The 14,636-nt window shown below is 43.5% G+C and overlaps 2 protein-coding genes across 2 annotated transcripts in view; one reads left to right on the plus strand and one right to left on the minus strand.

Annotated features, from left to right (window-relative positions):
* LOC128371782 (ion channel TACAN-like) overlaps window positions 1–178 on the minus strand; it is a 12,105-nt gene extending 11,927 nt beyond the window's left edge. Inside the window, exon 1 of the mRNA XM_053332158.1 lies at window positions 33–178. Within this exon, the coding sequence (XP_053188133.1) occupies window positions 33–178 (146 nt within the window). The remainder of the gene's footprint in view (window positions 1–32) is intronic.
* An 891-nt stretch (window positions 179–1,069) lies between these two features.
* LOC128371783 (ubiquitin carboxyl-terminal hydrolase 28-like) lies at window positions 1,070–9,623 on the plus strand. The gene is made up of 9 exons (XM_053332159.1): window positions 1,070–1,087; window positions 2,078–2,425; window positions 3,028–3,123; window positions 3,735–3,913; window positions 5,005–5,083; window positions 7,351–7,430; window positions 7,669–7,792; window positions 8,461–8,659; window positions 9,298–9,623. The coding sequence occupies exons 1-9, from the start codon at window positions 1,070–1,072 to the stop codon at window positions 9,471–9,473; spliced, it is 1,299 nt and encodes a 432-aa protein (XP_053188134.1). The 3' UTR covers window positions 9,474–9,623.
* The last annotated feature ends 5,013 nt before the right edge of the window (window positions 9,624–14,636 follow it).

Raw genomic sequence — 14,636 nt, forward strand, 5'->3', positions numbered from 1 at the left:
ATCAGAGTTAACCCCGCCGCCGCCACCACCACAGAGTCCGGGCCGCCAGCCAGACGACAGCAGTGCTGCCGTCACCGACACCTTGGGGCCCAGCCAGGATCTGCAGAGTCAGGTGGGCAAAACTGTGGCACGCTGCCCGAAACAAGCCACCCACCAACACATGCACACATGCACACATGCACCCACGCACCAGCCGGCTACCCCCCCCCCCACCCCCCCCCCCCCCCCCCCCCCCCCCCCCCCCCCCCCCCCCCCCTCCGCCCCTTGCCCCCTTTGTAGGATATGGGTCAGAAATTCTAGGCCATGGGAATAAAAAAGTGTTTACATCTGGGTCAAGGATCCCATTTCACCACTTAGCGCAGTAGGAGGAGGTCCAGGCTTAGTGCCAGCAAGGCTGCAGACTAATGTACAGATAAAGTGAAGGTCACAAAGTATTTTACAGTCGTCGGCTAATTAGTTTGACAGTTAGTATCCGGTTCAGAGTCATATCGTATAATTATCACCTAAAAATATCAGTATACCGTGTCGTCCTCCCGGGTCAAATTGGCCCTGTCTGTTTTGACTGTTCCTTCCTTCCTTCCTTACTTCCTTACTTCCTTCTTTCCTCCCTCCCTCCTACCTTCCTTCCTTCCTTCTTTCCTCCCTCCCTCCTACCTTCCTTCCTTCGTCCTTTCTTCCTCCCTCCTGTCCTTTGTTCCTTCCTCCCTCCCTCCTTCCTTCCTTCCTCCCTCCTGTCCTTCCTTCCTTCCTTCCTTCCTCCCTCCCCCCTCCCTCCGTCCCCTTTCTTCCTTCCTTGCTCTTTTCCTTTCTCCCTCCCTCTCTCCTTCCTTCCTCCCTTCTTTCTTTCCTCCCTTCTGTCCTTCCTTCCTTCTTTCCTTCCTTCCTTCTTCCCTCCTTTCTTTCCTCCCTCCCTTCCTTCCGTCTCTCCTTACTTCCTTCCTCTTTTCGTCCTTACTCCTTTCCTTCCTCCCTTCCTTCTCTCCTTCCTCCTTTCCTCCTTCCTCCTTTCCTTCCTTCCTTCCTTCTGTCCTTCCTTGACCTGAAGACAACAGGAGGGTTACATTTGAGAATGAATCTGAGCATTCGAGTGTTTCTTGCATGAGACTCAATATCAGCAAAAACTTTTAGCTTCATTTCTATAAGACTTTTTATAGTTTTTGTTACTTTAGATGACATTAGATAAACACGTGTCCAACCACTCATAGTCGTGGTGTTTCTATCGATTAATTTATCACTTATGCCGCCACAGCCTTTTTTTTCCGCTGACCCACCTGCCTGCATATAATAAGAGCGAGCAACCTTTTACCAGATACAAATAGACTTAGAATTTCACACACCCTCCGATCCGGTGTGTTTGATGCTGGAGTGGGGGGAAGGTGTTGTGTTAACGTCAGTTGTCCAGAGACACGGAGTTAAAAAATAGAAACACGTGTGGCTAAATGCAGCAGTCGGACTGACACTTTACAGATATACTGACTTTATTTTATAGGTTTACATTAACAGTAGGGCTGAAATCAAAATCATGATTAATTGAACTTTTAACCTCGATTACGATTAATCCCCTCCTTCTTTCCTTTCCTCCCTTCCCTCCTTCCTTCCTTCCTCCTTCTCTCATTTTTTCCTCCCTCTACCTTCCTCCCTTCCTTCTTTCCTCTGTCCTTCTTTTCCTCTGTCCTTCCTCCCTTCCCTCCCTTCCTCTTTTCCTTTCTCCCTCCCTGCCTCCCTCTTTCTCTCTTTCTTTCCTCCCCCTACCTTCCTTCTTTCCTTCCTTCCTTCCTCTTTTCCTTTCTCCCTCCCTCCTCCCTTCCTTTCCTTCCCTCCCTCCCTTCCTCCCTACCTCCCTCCCTCCCTCCTTTCCTTCCTTCCTTCCTTCCTTCCTGCTTCTTTCTTTCTTTCCTCCCCCTACCTTCCTTCTTTCCTCTGTCCTTCTTTCCTTTCTCCCTCCCTCCTTCCTTCTTTACTCCCTCCCTCCTCCCTTCCTTCCTTCCTTCCTTCCTTCCCTCCCTCCCTCCCTCCCTCCTTCCTTCCTTCCCTCCCTCCCGCTCTCCTTCCGTCCTCCCTCTTCTTCCTCCGTCAGACTTCCAGCCCTGAAGCTGAGCTCACTAACCAGGAACCATCTGACGTCCAAGTGGAGAAGAAGGACGACGCAGAGGTGGCGGGCCTCGGCTCTGAAGCTGAAGCTGACCCAGAAGCTTCAGGAGAAGCTACTGGACGTGGAGCAGATCAGGAGAAAGAGGAGCAGCAGCAGCAGCAGCAGCAGGGGGAGCAGGGGGAACAGGGGGAACAGCAGCAGCAGGGGGAGCAGCAGCAAGCGGAGGAAGTGCCAGCTAGACAGCGACAGCCTGAGAACGAGGTCTCAGAAGTAGAGATCCCCAATGTGGGCAGGATCATGGTGAGGGCCGATGCCGACGGATACAACGAAGAGGTGAGAATATGATATCACGTATAGCTGGACTTTCCAAGCCAGCAGTCCCAAATTTAAACTGAGCATTGGAGCCTTATGCTGCTTTCCATTAAACTTGAAAGTTTGAAGTCAGAGATGGGAATGACATCACACGCTAGATTAGCCACTGATAGCAGTACCAGTTGATTAAAACACATTTTGCTGTATTTTATGCATAAAAAACCAGATGCAAAAAAAACAGAAAATGATCAACACACTGTATTTAAAGCTCCCACTGCTTCTAGTACTCAGGATGGGTTAAATGCATAGACTGAATTTCACTGTACGACTGTTTGTGTGACAAATAAAGTACCTTTACTAAATTTAATTACAAAAGCAACGTTTCAATCTCACAGATCTTCATCAGGCATTAAAAAGACCATAAAACCAGTTCCAGCCAGGTTAGCCATTGATAGCAATACCAGTTGATAAAAACACACATAGCTGTATTTTATGCATTAAAAAAACAGCATAGCAACATGTCCACAATGTAGTTAAAGCCTTTGAGTGCATGACTTTGTTCTTCCTGTTGCTTTCAGGTACATCTGTTAAAATCAGTCTTCACTACTATGTTATTTTTCCAGATGATGCTGACTCCGGCGATGCAAGGCGTCATTCTAGCCATAGCCAAGGCCAGATCAACTTTTGATAAGGAAGGACCTGAGGCTGGCCTCATCAGGGTATGTTTCTGTCTCATACTGTAGTATATCAACATTAAACTGCACAATATAAGGAGGGAGGGAGGAAGGGAAGGATGGAAGGAGGGAGGGAGGAAGGAAGGAAGGAAAGGAGGAGGGAGGAAGGAAAGGAAAGAAGGAATGAGGGAGGGAAAGAAGGAATGAGGGAGGGAAAGAAGGAATGAGGGAGGAAGGAAGGATGGAAGGAAGAAAGGAAAGAAGGAATGAGGGAAACAAGGAGGGAGGAAGGAAGGAAAGGAGGAAAGAGAGAGGAAGGAAAGAAAGAGAGAAGGAGGGAGGGAGGAAGGAAGGACAGACAGAAGGAAGGGAGGAAAAGGAAGGAAAGAAGGGAGGAAGGACAAAGGAAGGTAAGAGGGAGAAAGGGAGAGAGGAAGGAGGGAAGGAAGGAAAGAAGGAGGGAGGGAGGGAGAACAGAAGGAAGGAAAGAAGGACAGAGGAAAGAAGGAAGGTAGGGGAAGGAAAGAGAGAGAAGGAGGGAGGGAGGAAGGAAAGGAAGTAAGGGAGGAAAGAAGGAACAGTCAAAACAGACAGGTTCAATTTGACCCGGGAGGACAACAGGAAGGTTAACCTCCCCTCTCTCTCTGTTCCCTCAGGCCTTCCATGAAGAGTACGCCCGCCTGTTTGAGCTCTCCCAGCAGGAGACCACTCCCCAGGAGGACGCTCGGCTGCAGCACGCTCTGGTCTACTTCTTCCAGAATAAAGCACCCAAGCGGATTATTGAGAGGACGCTGCTCGAGCAGTTTACTGACCGCAACCTGAGCTTCGATGAGAGGTACGCATCGATGAGTCACTAGTCTGTTCTAGTCACAATCTGTTTGGACTGTTCCTTCTTTCCTCCCTTTCTTCCTTCCTTCTGTCCTTCCTCTCTTCGTTCTTTCCTCTGTCCTTCTTTCCTTTCTTCCTCCCTTCCCCTTTTCCTTTCTCCCTCCCTCCCTCCTCCTCCCTTCTTTCCTCCCTCCTTCCTACCTTCCTTCTTTCCTTCCCTCCTACCTTCCTCCCTCCTACCCTCCTTCCTTCCTCCCTCCCTCCTACCTTCCTTCTTTCCTCCATCCTCCCTTCCTTCTTTCCTCCATCCTCCCTTCCTTCTTTCCTCCATCCTCTCTTCCTTCCTCCTTTCCTTCTTTCTTCCTCCCTTCCTTCCTTCCTTCCTTTGTCCTTCCTCCTTCCTTCCCCCTTTTCCTTTTTCCCTCCCTCCCTCCTTTCCTTCTTTCTTTCTCCCTTCCTTCCTTCTTTCCTCCGTCCTTCCTTCCTTCCTTATTTGCTTCCCACCTTCCTTCCTCCTTCCTGCCTTCCTTCCTTCCTTCCTCCCTTCCTTGACTCAAGGACAACAAGAGGGTTAAACACGACTGGCTAAAGGTCTTTACTCACCAGAATTAGAAATACAGTGGACTACTGTCCATTGTATTGGAAGGAAGGAAGGTAGGAGGGAGGGAGGAAAGATTAGCATCTTTCCTCCCTCCCTCCTACCTTCCTTCCTTCCTTCCTTCCTCCTTTCCTTCTTTCTTCCTCCCTTCCTTCCTCCTTTCCTTCTTTCTTTCTTCCCTTCCTTCCTTCCTCTGTCATTCCTCCCTCCTTTCCTTCCTACTTCGTCCCTCCTCTCCTTCCTTCTTCCTCCCTTCCTTCCTTTTCTTTCCTCCGTTTCTAATTTGCTTCCCTCCTTCCTTCCTCCCTTCCTTGACTCGAGGACAACAGGAGGGTTAAGCACGACTGGCTAAAGCTCTTTACATCACCAGAATTAGAAATACAGTAGCTCATATAGCATGCATGTGCTGCCATCTAGTGTCCAGAGCAGAGAACTGCAGCCTGGTTTTTTTTTCATGTCCTTGTATCAACTCTGTTTTATGTCCTTTCCTGTTCATGCAGAGCCATCAGTATCATGAGGGAAGCCCGATCCAAGCTGCGTCTCATCAAGCCCGAGGATATGGACATGGATGACTACCTGGTACTGTCTATAGCCTGGTTTGTCTATAGATCAGATATCAACAGATGGTCTCACCTCTGCCTTTAATAGATATAACATATATATATAGATGATTTATATTCAGGCATGCACTCTTCATAACTGGGGAGTTCCCCTCTGCTAATTTTGTAATAACTCCACTGGAGATCAATCTGTTCCTACTTTCAATTTAAGTTTTTTCTATTTTATTTTGAAAGGCAGGTTTGGAGGAGTGTCACTAATTTGATCACAAATACTTTAAATGGTTGCCTAAACTTCACAGATATCCAAACCTCTGTTGCCATCTACTTACCCTGCAAACTTCCCGATCATGATGGGACTAATAAAGAATTATCTGATCTTATATGGAAATGAAATGTAAACGTGAGACTGGTATTAGTTCAAACATATTGTCATATACTTCCTGTTGCAAATGAAGACACACACACACACACACACACACACACACACACACACAAACACTATAGACACTATAGACAGTTGCTTAGAGTTGAGTTGTAGAGTGAAATGTCGTCCTCCCGGGTCAAATTGACCCCGTCTCTTTTGACTGTTCCTTCTTTCCTCCCCTCTTTCTTTGCTCCCTCCTTCTTCCTTCCTTCCTTGCTTCCTTCCTTCCTCCCTACTCCTTTCCTTCCCTCCTTCCTCCTCTCCTTCCTCCCTCCCTCCCTCCCTCCCTCCCTCCCTCCCCTCCCTTCCTTCCTCCTTTCCTCCCTCCCTCCTCCTTTCCTTCCTTCCTCCTTTCCTTTCTCCTTTCCTTCCTCCATTCCTTCTCTCCTAAATTTCTTCCTCTTTTGGTCCTTACTCCTTTCCTTCCTTCCTTCCTTCCTTCCTTCCTCCCTCCCTCCCTCTCTCCCTCCCTTCCCTCCTCCTTTCCTTCCTTCCTCCTGTCCTTCCTTGAGGACAATAGGAGGGTTAACACAGGGATCGATTGGCTAAATGTCCATATAGCGTTGTATTTAGCACCATGTGGTAAAACACAAACATTATTACAGGGTTGTGTCTGCTTTAAGAAAGAGGTTTGGATTCTGTTCAGTACGTCAAACCTCTAATCTCACCGATATTTTTGGTTCTGCATGGTTGAAATTCCAGCAGGGAGCGTTTTAAACCCGACGACATTTGGTCTCAGTGGAATGAGAACTATGCAGACCCGAGCTGGACATGACAGTTGTCACGATTAGCGCAACGTGCACCGATCACAGGCTTAGTGTTTCCAACTGCTACTTGAATCATGAACATTGTTTTAAATTCAGCATCTAGAAATGAGGATTGGTGGATCTGTCAATAGTTACTGATAAATTAAAACTGCAAATTTATCCCTTAATCAACCTGTTTATATTTAAGGCTGGTGATGCTCTCAACTCCTACTTTCATTCCTTCCTTTCCTTCCTCCCTTTCTTCTTTCCTCTGTCCTCATTTTCTCCCTTCCTCTTTTCCTTTCTCCATCCTTCCCTCCTTCCTTGTTTCCTCCCAACCTCCTGCCTACCTTCCTTCCTTCCTTCCTTCCTTTCCTCCCTCTTTTCCTCCTTTCATCCCTCCTTTCCTTCCTTCTTCCTCCCTGCCATCCTCCTTTCCTTCCTCCCTTGCTTCCTTTCTCCCTTCCATCCTTCCTCCCTCCTTTCCTTTCTTCTCCCTCCCTCCCTCCTTCCTTTCCTTCCTTCTTCCTCCCTCCCTCCCTCTTTTCCTTCTTTCTTCCTCCTTCCTTTCTTTCCTTCTTCCTCCCTTCCTTCCTTCCTTCCTTCTTTCCTTTCCTCCTTCCTCCCTTCCTTCCTTCTTCCTTTCTTTCCTTCTTCCTTCCTTCTTTCTCCCTCCTTTCCTTCCTTCCTCCTTCCTTCCATACTTCCTTCCTCCTTTCCTTCCCTCCTTTCCTTCTTTCTTCCTCCCTCCCTTCCTTCCTTCCTTCCTTCCTTCCTTCCGTCCATCCTTCCTTCCTTCCTTCATCCCTCCCTCCTTTCCCTCCTCCCTCCCTCCCTCCTTTCCTTCCTTCCTTCTATCTCCCTTCCTTCCTTCCTTCCTCCCTCCCTCCTTTCCTTCCTTCCTTCTTCCTCCCTTCCTTCCTTCCTCTCTTTGGATAAAGGAGAAATTGGCCTGCTCTCCATCACAAAACTGAGAAAACCTCAGTATTAAATCAGAAAAACAAATAGCAGGACACTGTTTACTATCTAATCTGCAGGATAAAAATAAATTGAATTGAAACAAACAGCAAAGAACAAATGAAATGATCGATGTTTGTTCTGTGTGCTTCTCTGCAGCAATGGCACGATGACTACAGGCTGTTCAGGACGGTGTTTGTCTACCTGCTGACTGGACTGGAGCAATACCAGCATGGGAAGTAAGTGGCAAATATTACACCACTTTAAAAGCATGTGTTCAGATCTGCAGACCGATATCCAACTGTTAGTCCATATGTTACAATCAGGCGGGGGGAGCTCCGGTCCTCTGAAATGAGGCCAACGCAGAAGTAACTTAGAACTGCATTCTATCAAAAGGCCACCAGGGGGCGATTGGCCAATATAGTGGAAGTGCTTTTATTGTGAAGGCTGACCACGGTGACTTGTGTGTCCCTGCAGGATACGAGAGGCGTTGAACTATCTGGCTCACGCCTACGAGACCAACGTCGCCCTGCTGAATAACGGAGAGAAACGAGGCGTGGAAAAGTCTCTTATTGCAGTTTACATGAGGAAATGCCTCACTGTGAGTAATTACTGCAAATTGCTGTGAAGCATGAAGCACTGAACTCAATCCCTCTGTGTAAATAAAGTGTGTGGGGTTTATGGAATGTAAAGAGCTTTGAGGTTCAAAGTTTATGTTTAACCTTATAAAATGAAGTTAAGAATAGATCTGAAGTCCTTTTAGTTGATGTTCTCGGGACAAAAATAAAATATATAACTCAATTAAATCCTCCTGGAAATCTTGTCTTTGCTGACCTCTAGTGGTGTAATCCCCAGAAAATTAAAATTCTTTGAAACTAGAGTTTATTGGACCATCTGACAATTAAAAAAGATTAATTAAATAAAACTTTGCATCTATGAGTTTTGGTTTGTATCATATTTGATACACTGACAATTTATATTTCATAGCATGATTTTTTTTAAACACAACATATTAAATACAACTTTTTTCTTCCTCTCTCCTTCTCCTTCTTCTCCTCCTCCTCCTCCACCTTCCTCTTCTTCTCCTTCTTCTTTGTTCTTCTTCTTCTCCTCCTCCTCCTCCTTCTTCTTCTTCTTCTCTCCTTCTCTTCTTCTTCTTCTTCTCCTCCTCCTCCTCTCTCCTCCTTCTTGTTCTTCTTCTTCTTCTCCTCCTTCTCCTTCTTCTTCTTCTTCTCCTCCTCCTCCTTCTCCTTCTTCTTCTTCGTGCAGACTTTGAACGAGAGTGCATCGCGGCTGTTTAGCAGCGGCGAGGAGAGCAAGGTGGAGGAAGGTGTGTCCATCATGGACGAGGCCGTCATCCCCTGCCTTCACCTAATGAGCCGTGACGCTGCTTTAACGCAGGAAGACCGCGACACCATGGAGAACATCCGCAGCCACTGGTGCTGCTGCCTCGGTCAGGACATGGATGGTAAGATTTATTGAATAGAAAAATAATAATAATGTATAAAAAATAAGTCGTATTTCAGCTTATGTCTCCTGAAATCACTTTATTATGAACATTTAGGTTCCAAATATTAATTTCCTATTCATGCTAAAAGAGTTTGCTCTGTAAAATATTCAGACACTTTAAACACATCTTTACATTTGTTTGGTAAATAAGTAACAATAATGGGTTTATTTACTTAATCTCAGAGTAATTATTAATAAGTATAATTATATTACATTTCTAGCGTTTATTGATAGATAGATAGATAGATAGATAGATAGATAGAAATATTTTATTTTATTTTGAAATTCGATTAACTTAACATACAAAGAAAGTTTTATATTAGATAGATAAAAATATTTTCTTTTATTTTGAAATTTGATTAACTTAACATACAAAGAAAGTTTTATTATTATTATTAGATAGACAGATAGACAGATAGACAGATAGATACTACTTGTCTCATTACATTTATTTCTCCTAATTTTATTATAGTCATAGGAAATGTTCTATTTTCTTCATATAAACGTTGCCCTAGTGGTCAAAAACTGAATTACATCAAACCTCAACTACGTTTAATTTTACTTACCTCATTTCTTCTTCTCTTCCTTTGTGTCCAGACTCATTGCAGGTGAAACTGGGTGAGTTTCTGCCTCGCGTCCTGGACTGCTCAGCTGAGAGAGTCGTGCTTAAAGACCCACCCGAAGTCCAAGCCAACCTGGATCACAACCTGTGTAGTCGCTTGGCCGCCGTCATGGAGTCCATCCACAGCACCTCCATAGTAACTGTGAAGTAAAAAAAACCCCATGGATGAAGAGTCACGGCTTTGAACTGTGCGTCCTACAGTACCTGCCAGCAACCATCGGCCAAATGATGTATTCCTTTATAATTTGCTGGTTTGGGCTGTAAATGTATATTATTTTGATGTGTTGGCATAGCTAGCTGTAAGCACTCATTAGGGGTAGATAGGCAATTTGGCAGGGCTGTCACCACATACATACTAAGGCTGCTCAATTAATCGAAATTTGATCGTGATTATGATTTAGGGGCCAAACGATCTCAAAACTAATCAAATCAGGGAGAGACGATTTTTAATAATAATGAGATAGCGTTCAACAATAAGGTTTTATTTTGAAAAGCTTTGACAGGAAGCCGCTGCAGCTCCGTTAGTTTGACAGAAGCTGAAACACACGGTGAAATGTTTTAACTGTAAATAAAAGTGCAGAGTTTCCAGCCTGCGTCAGACGATGCTGAGTTTACTGACTAATTATTAAAAAACCAGGAAGTGATGTGTGAACTATCGTCATGGTAACTCGCTCAGCACTAATATCGCTGCACATTTTCTACTGTGTGTTGCGTTAAGCGGCAGATAAAAGGCTGCTGCTTGGAGAGAAAATTAATTAAGCCAAATATCCAATAAATGCAGCATGTTTCTAAAGTTTAAAAAAAAAAACGTTTTAATAATCGTGATTTCAATTTTGACCCAAATAATCATGATTATGATTTTTTCCATAATTGAGCAGCCCTAATACATACATACATACTTGTTACATGCTTTTTAAACCCCAAAAACTTGCAAAACTCTCAAATATATCAAAATAGACCCTCTGGATTCCTACCCAACCAACAAAGTACTACTATATGTTTCTACTACTCTTGTTAAAAATCATTATGTCCTTTAAGCAGCAGCAGGTTTTGCATGAAAAGGCCCAAATGGTAGCAGCCCACTGTATATTTTTCCCCCTCTCATGACCTGCAGAACTGGCAACCCAGATAGTACTATAGAGAAGATGGAGTGCAGCAATTGTAGGCCGTAAAAATGCTATAAATACAGACAGACACTTCAAAACATCATGACATTTTGTTCTTAGTGCCTAAAACTAATGCATTTACTCGCCATGTTAAAGTCTAAAAAAGAAAAAAAATGTTTAAGGCCTTATGTTTCAGACTGTCTGTGACTATGACTACATCTTTTTAGTACTTATTGTCTGCTTTGGTGCTATTTAGTGGCATCAGCAAGAGAGCCGGGGAAGCATGAAACTCTGATTTGCACTCTGAAAAGTTAAGATATGGACGTGTTTTACTGGTTGGCAAACTTTAAATAACTAAATGTTGAAGTATCGCTTAAGTCTTGCAGGAAATGACTGGATTTTGTTGATTGTGTTGCTAAGCAGTGTGAATGCACGAGATAGGGTCTTTACATGGGCCGACGAAATTGTTCAATTTGTACTGCACGGTAACAAATACTGTTTATTAGTTTTTTTTTAAATTAAGTGTTTTATATATTGCCTACACACCAGGAAATGTTACATGTAGATGAAGCTTAGAGAGACATCTTTAGTACTGTTATGCATTAAAATAGTAGTGACAGCACAGCAGTGGGACTCTCCTTTGTTCAAGCTGTGCAGAGTCCCTGCTCAACAGCACTTTGCTTATACACGTGCCTTTTATCCCCTTTTTAAGGGTTTCTCTGTAAACCATGTGAGTCCTTTGAAAGGAAAGACATGGGACAACATGAGATATAAAAAAATAATGAAAAAAAAAATCCTTGTTTCTGGTGTCCCAGATGAAATGCAGTATCATGAATGAATCCTCTGAAACAGATACAGCCTGTAGTCACTGTTGTTACATATGCTGCACTGCTGATTTCAACACAAGCTTTTTTCACTTGTACTCTGTGATGATACTCAATAAATCTTTTAAATATTCCTTTATTATTGACTCTTTGCTTCTGTACTAAAGCTTGCGAGTTCACCTCACAGTCATTCTCCAAAGCCAATCCTCATGAAATTCATAAAGCAGTCTGTGATGTTGTTTGTTTGCATGTTAAACAATTAAAAAGGCAGTTAAAATATGATATTTTTCTTATTGTATAAAAATCCTATGAAAATACTAAAACCAAAAGTTAATTGATCCTACAAAGTCATTTATATGGAGCCAAAGTCTAAGTAAAGACCTTCAGTGTTGTCAAAAGATAAGGCAATCATGTTCCACCATTATCATTATCCTGAAAGTACACAATATATTTAGTAGGGATGTCCGATATTTACTTAAAAATGTAATATCGGGAAGTATCGGTATCAGGTTTTTATAACCGACGTTTGTTCTGTAGGCTTCAGCATTTCCGAGCCTCCATGAACGCAGCATGGAACGTTTACCGGCTCGCGCTTGATGACGTATAACAACAACAACACGCTAGACTCGTGGGTCGCTAACCGTTGCTAACGGTTGCTAACAAGTTCATAGCGTCTACCGCCATGTACACGAACACACAAACAGAAACGAGGTTTACCTTCTCGTTGTCATTTTCTCTGTGATGTTTTCGGCGAGTCTCTCTGTGATGTCAGAGTCCGGTGGGTCCTGTCTGGGTCCTATCAGGGTCTTACTATGCTGGGGACACAACAGCTGACAGGACCGAGTGAGAGGACTTCCTGTAAAGGCGCTTTTCTACTACACAGTTCCAGCACTACTCGGCTCGACTCGGCACGGCTCGGTTCCAGGAACGACCTTTTCCATTACAAAAAAAAGTACCTACTCAACGTGGGTGGGGTCGTTATAGCAACGGCTCCGCGAAACTGCTGTGACTTCGTTTTATACGCGACACAAACACATAAACAGTGGAGGCGATGGTGTACTTGCTGCTGTGTGTGGCTTTCTGTCACACATAAAGAGAAACGAATCGCTGTAACGCTGTTGCCGGTATTTAAAAATGCCGGGTTTGACTCTTGTGTGGGACGGCTCATGACGCTTCCAGTGACGACATTCTCTGACCAATCAGCGGCAGGCAGTCTGGTCACGTCACAATCAAGCATAAATCCTCACCAGACTACCTATTGTGGATTAATCCGCAGATTAAAATAGTACCCAAGAAATACACAATTTACTCTGATTGCCTAACGTTTTCTGGCCTTGAAACTATATAGCCTATTGTATTGTATAACCTGCTCTTTAAAATTACGTACATCTTCAGCTGGAACCAACAAACAGGTAAGGAAAAGCTAGGTATAGAATAAAATAGTTTATTGTCATTGTATAGATATATATAACGAATATTTCTGCTGCACTGCCTGAGTGGAGCTCAACTAGGAAGCAACTTAAAACAGTAACATTTGAATTTAAGTTAAAATTACCCACACACACAAGTTCAAACATACATATACAGTACTAAGCACCTACTTATATAGCCAGATGCTGCTTTTATTGCACTTGTTTAACCCTCACATACTGTTCAGTGTTAAATTCGACCTATTTTTCTGTATTTGAGAGCTGTAAAAACACCATATACACATATATTTTAGCCAGACTTTTCCTAATATGACCCACAATATACAAAAATGGAAATAAAATATTGCACTTCATAGCACAAGATTGTCTATGATGCTTTAATTGCAGCATCATGAGTCTGTTGGTGTGTGTGCTATGATTTGTCTGTAGCGCCCTCTTGAGGACAAACAGGTAATGTGCATGGTGTGATGGGTTTTTAGTGAGTGTTTTTAATGGGACTTGTTAACATTTTAACCTTCCTGTTGACCTGGTTTGGTTTAACTGTTTACAAAGTATAAGGTTTAAATTATCACCTAATTTCCCTCCTCATACACCCATTCAGGCTCCAGCTGCTTGTGTTATTTCCATTGTGTGTTTTTTTCTTCTTTATAATAACATACATAATCCTCCCAAATTCACACAATCCCCTTTTATCCACACGTATAATACTGCAGTGAAATTAAGTCTTAACCATTAGTCAAGTTTACATGCACATCAAACATCCAATTATACTGAGATTAAGACGATAACAGTCTACATCGGGGGGTAGGAGATTAAACTCTGATTTTTCCACCAGTCTCTGTTTTTCATAATTGCAGGATGTACGAGGACAAAGGAAGGAGGTGCAGCCGATGATGATGATGATGATGATGTCTACAGCTGATATATTGTTATTGCTCTATATGTAGCTCGTCAGGTGGGGAGTGTCGGACTATGATCTCGCTGTAGAAGCAGAAGAGTAGAGGTTCCTGGCACAACTTTACTGACTTCCCAAGTGCATGTAGAAGGGCAAAAAAGTCTAAAAAGGTCAAAGCACCAGGAATATTTGTTGTAGACCAATGTTTTGACTTGTAGGCTTCATTAGAGTCATCCTAACTTTATATACTGTTCATATTCTGACTCATAATGACTCTCCCATTCATAAATTCCCCATTAGTCATTGATAAAAGCTAAAATGTTTAAAAAATGAATCCTTCTGTTTGATTAACCCTCCTGTTGTCCTCAAGGAAGGACAGGAGGAAGGAAGGAAAGGAGGAAGCAGGAAAAGAGGAAGGAAGGAAGGAAGGAAGGAGAGAAGGAAGGAAGGGAGGAAGGAAGGAAGCAAGGAAGGAATTTAGGAGAGAAGGAAGGAAGGGAGGAAGGAAAGGAGAAAGAAAGGAAGCTTCTCTCCTAAATTCCTTCCTCTTTTTATCCTTACTCCTTTCCGTCCGTCCTTCCTTCCTTCCTTTCCTTCCTTCCTTTCTCCTTTCCTTCCTCCTTTCCTTCCTCCTTTCCTTCCTCCCTTCCTTCCTCCCTTCCTTCTCTCCTAAATTCCTTCCTCTTTTCGTCATTACTCCTTTCCGTCCGTCCTTCCTTCCCTTCCTTCCTTTCTCCTTTCCTTCCTCCTTTCCTTCCTCCCTTCCTTCCTTCCTTCCTTCTCTCCTTACTTCCTTCCTCTTTTCCTCCTTCCTCCTCTCCTTCCTCCCTCCTGTCCTCCCTTGAGGATAACAGGAGGGTTAAATAGTTATAAAAGCAAGAAGAAATCCAAAAAAGGTAAAAAAAAAATATATATATATACAAATTTGATCAAGTATGTGCATCCAGGCATGTATCAGCATGTATCTGCTACGAAGGGTTGGGTAAAAGATCATATGAGTTCAGGCTGCTCATTATCTCAGACATAATTGCAACCAATTAACTCATCCGGTGTGTACAG

Source organism: Scomber japonicus, chromosome 13 (assembly GCF_027409825.1).
Source record: "Scomber japonicus isolate fScoJap1 chromosome 13, fScoJap1.pri, whole genome shotgun sequence".
NCBI classification, from domain to species: domain Eukaryota; kingdom Metazoa; phylum Chordata; class Actinopteri; order Scombriformes; family Scombridae; genus Scomber; species Scomber japonicus.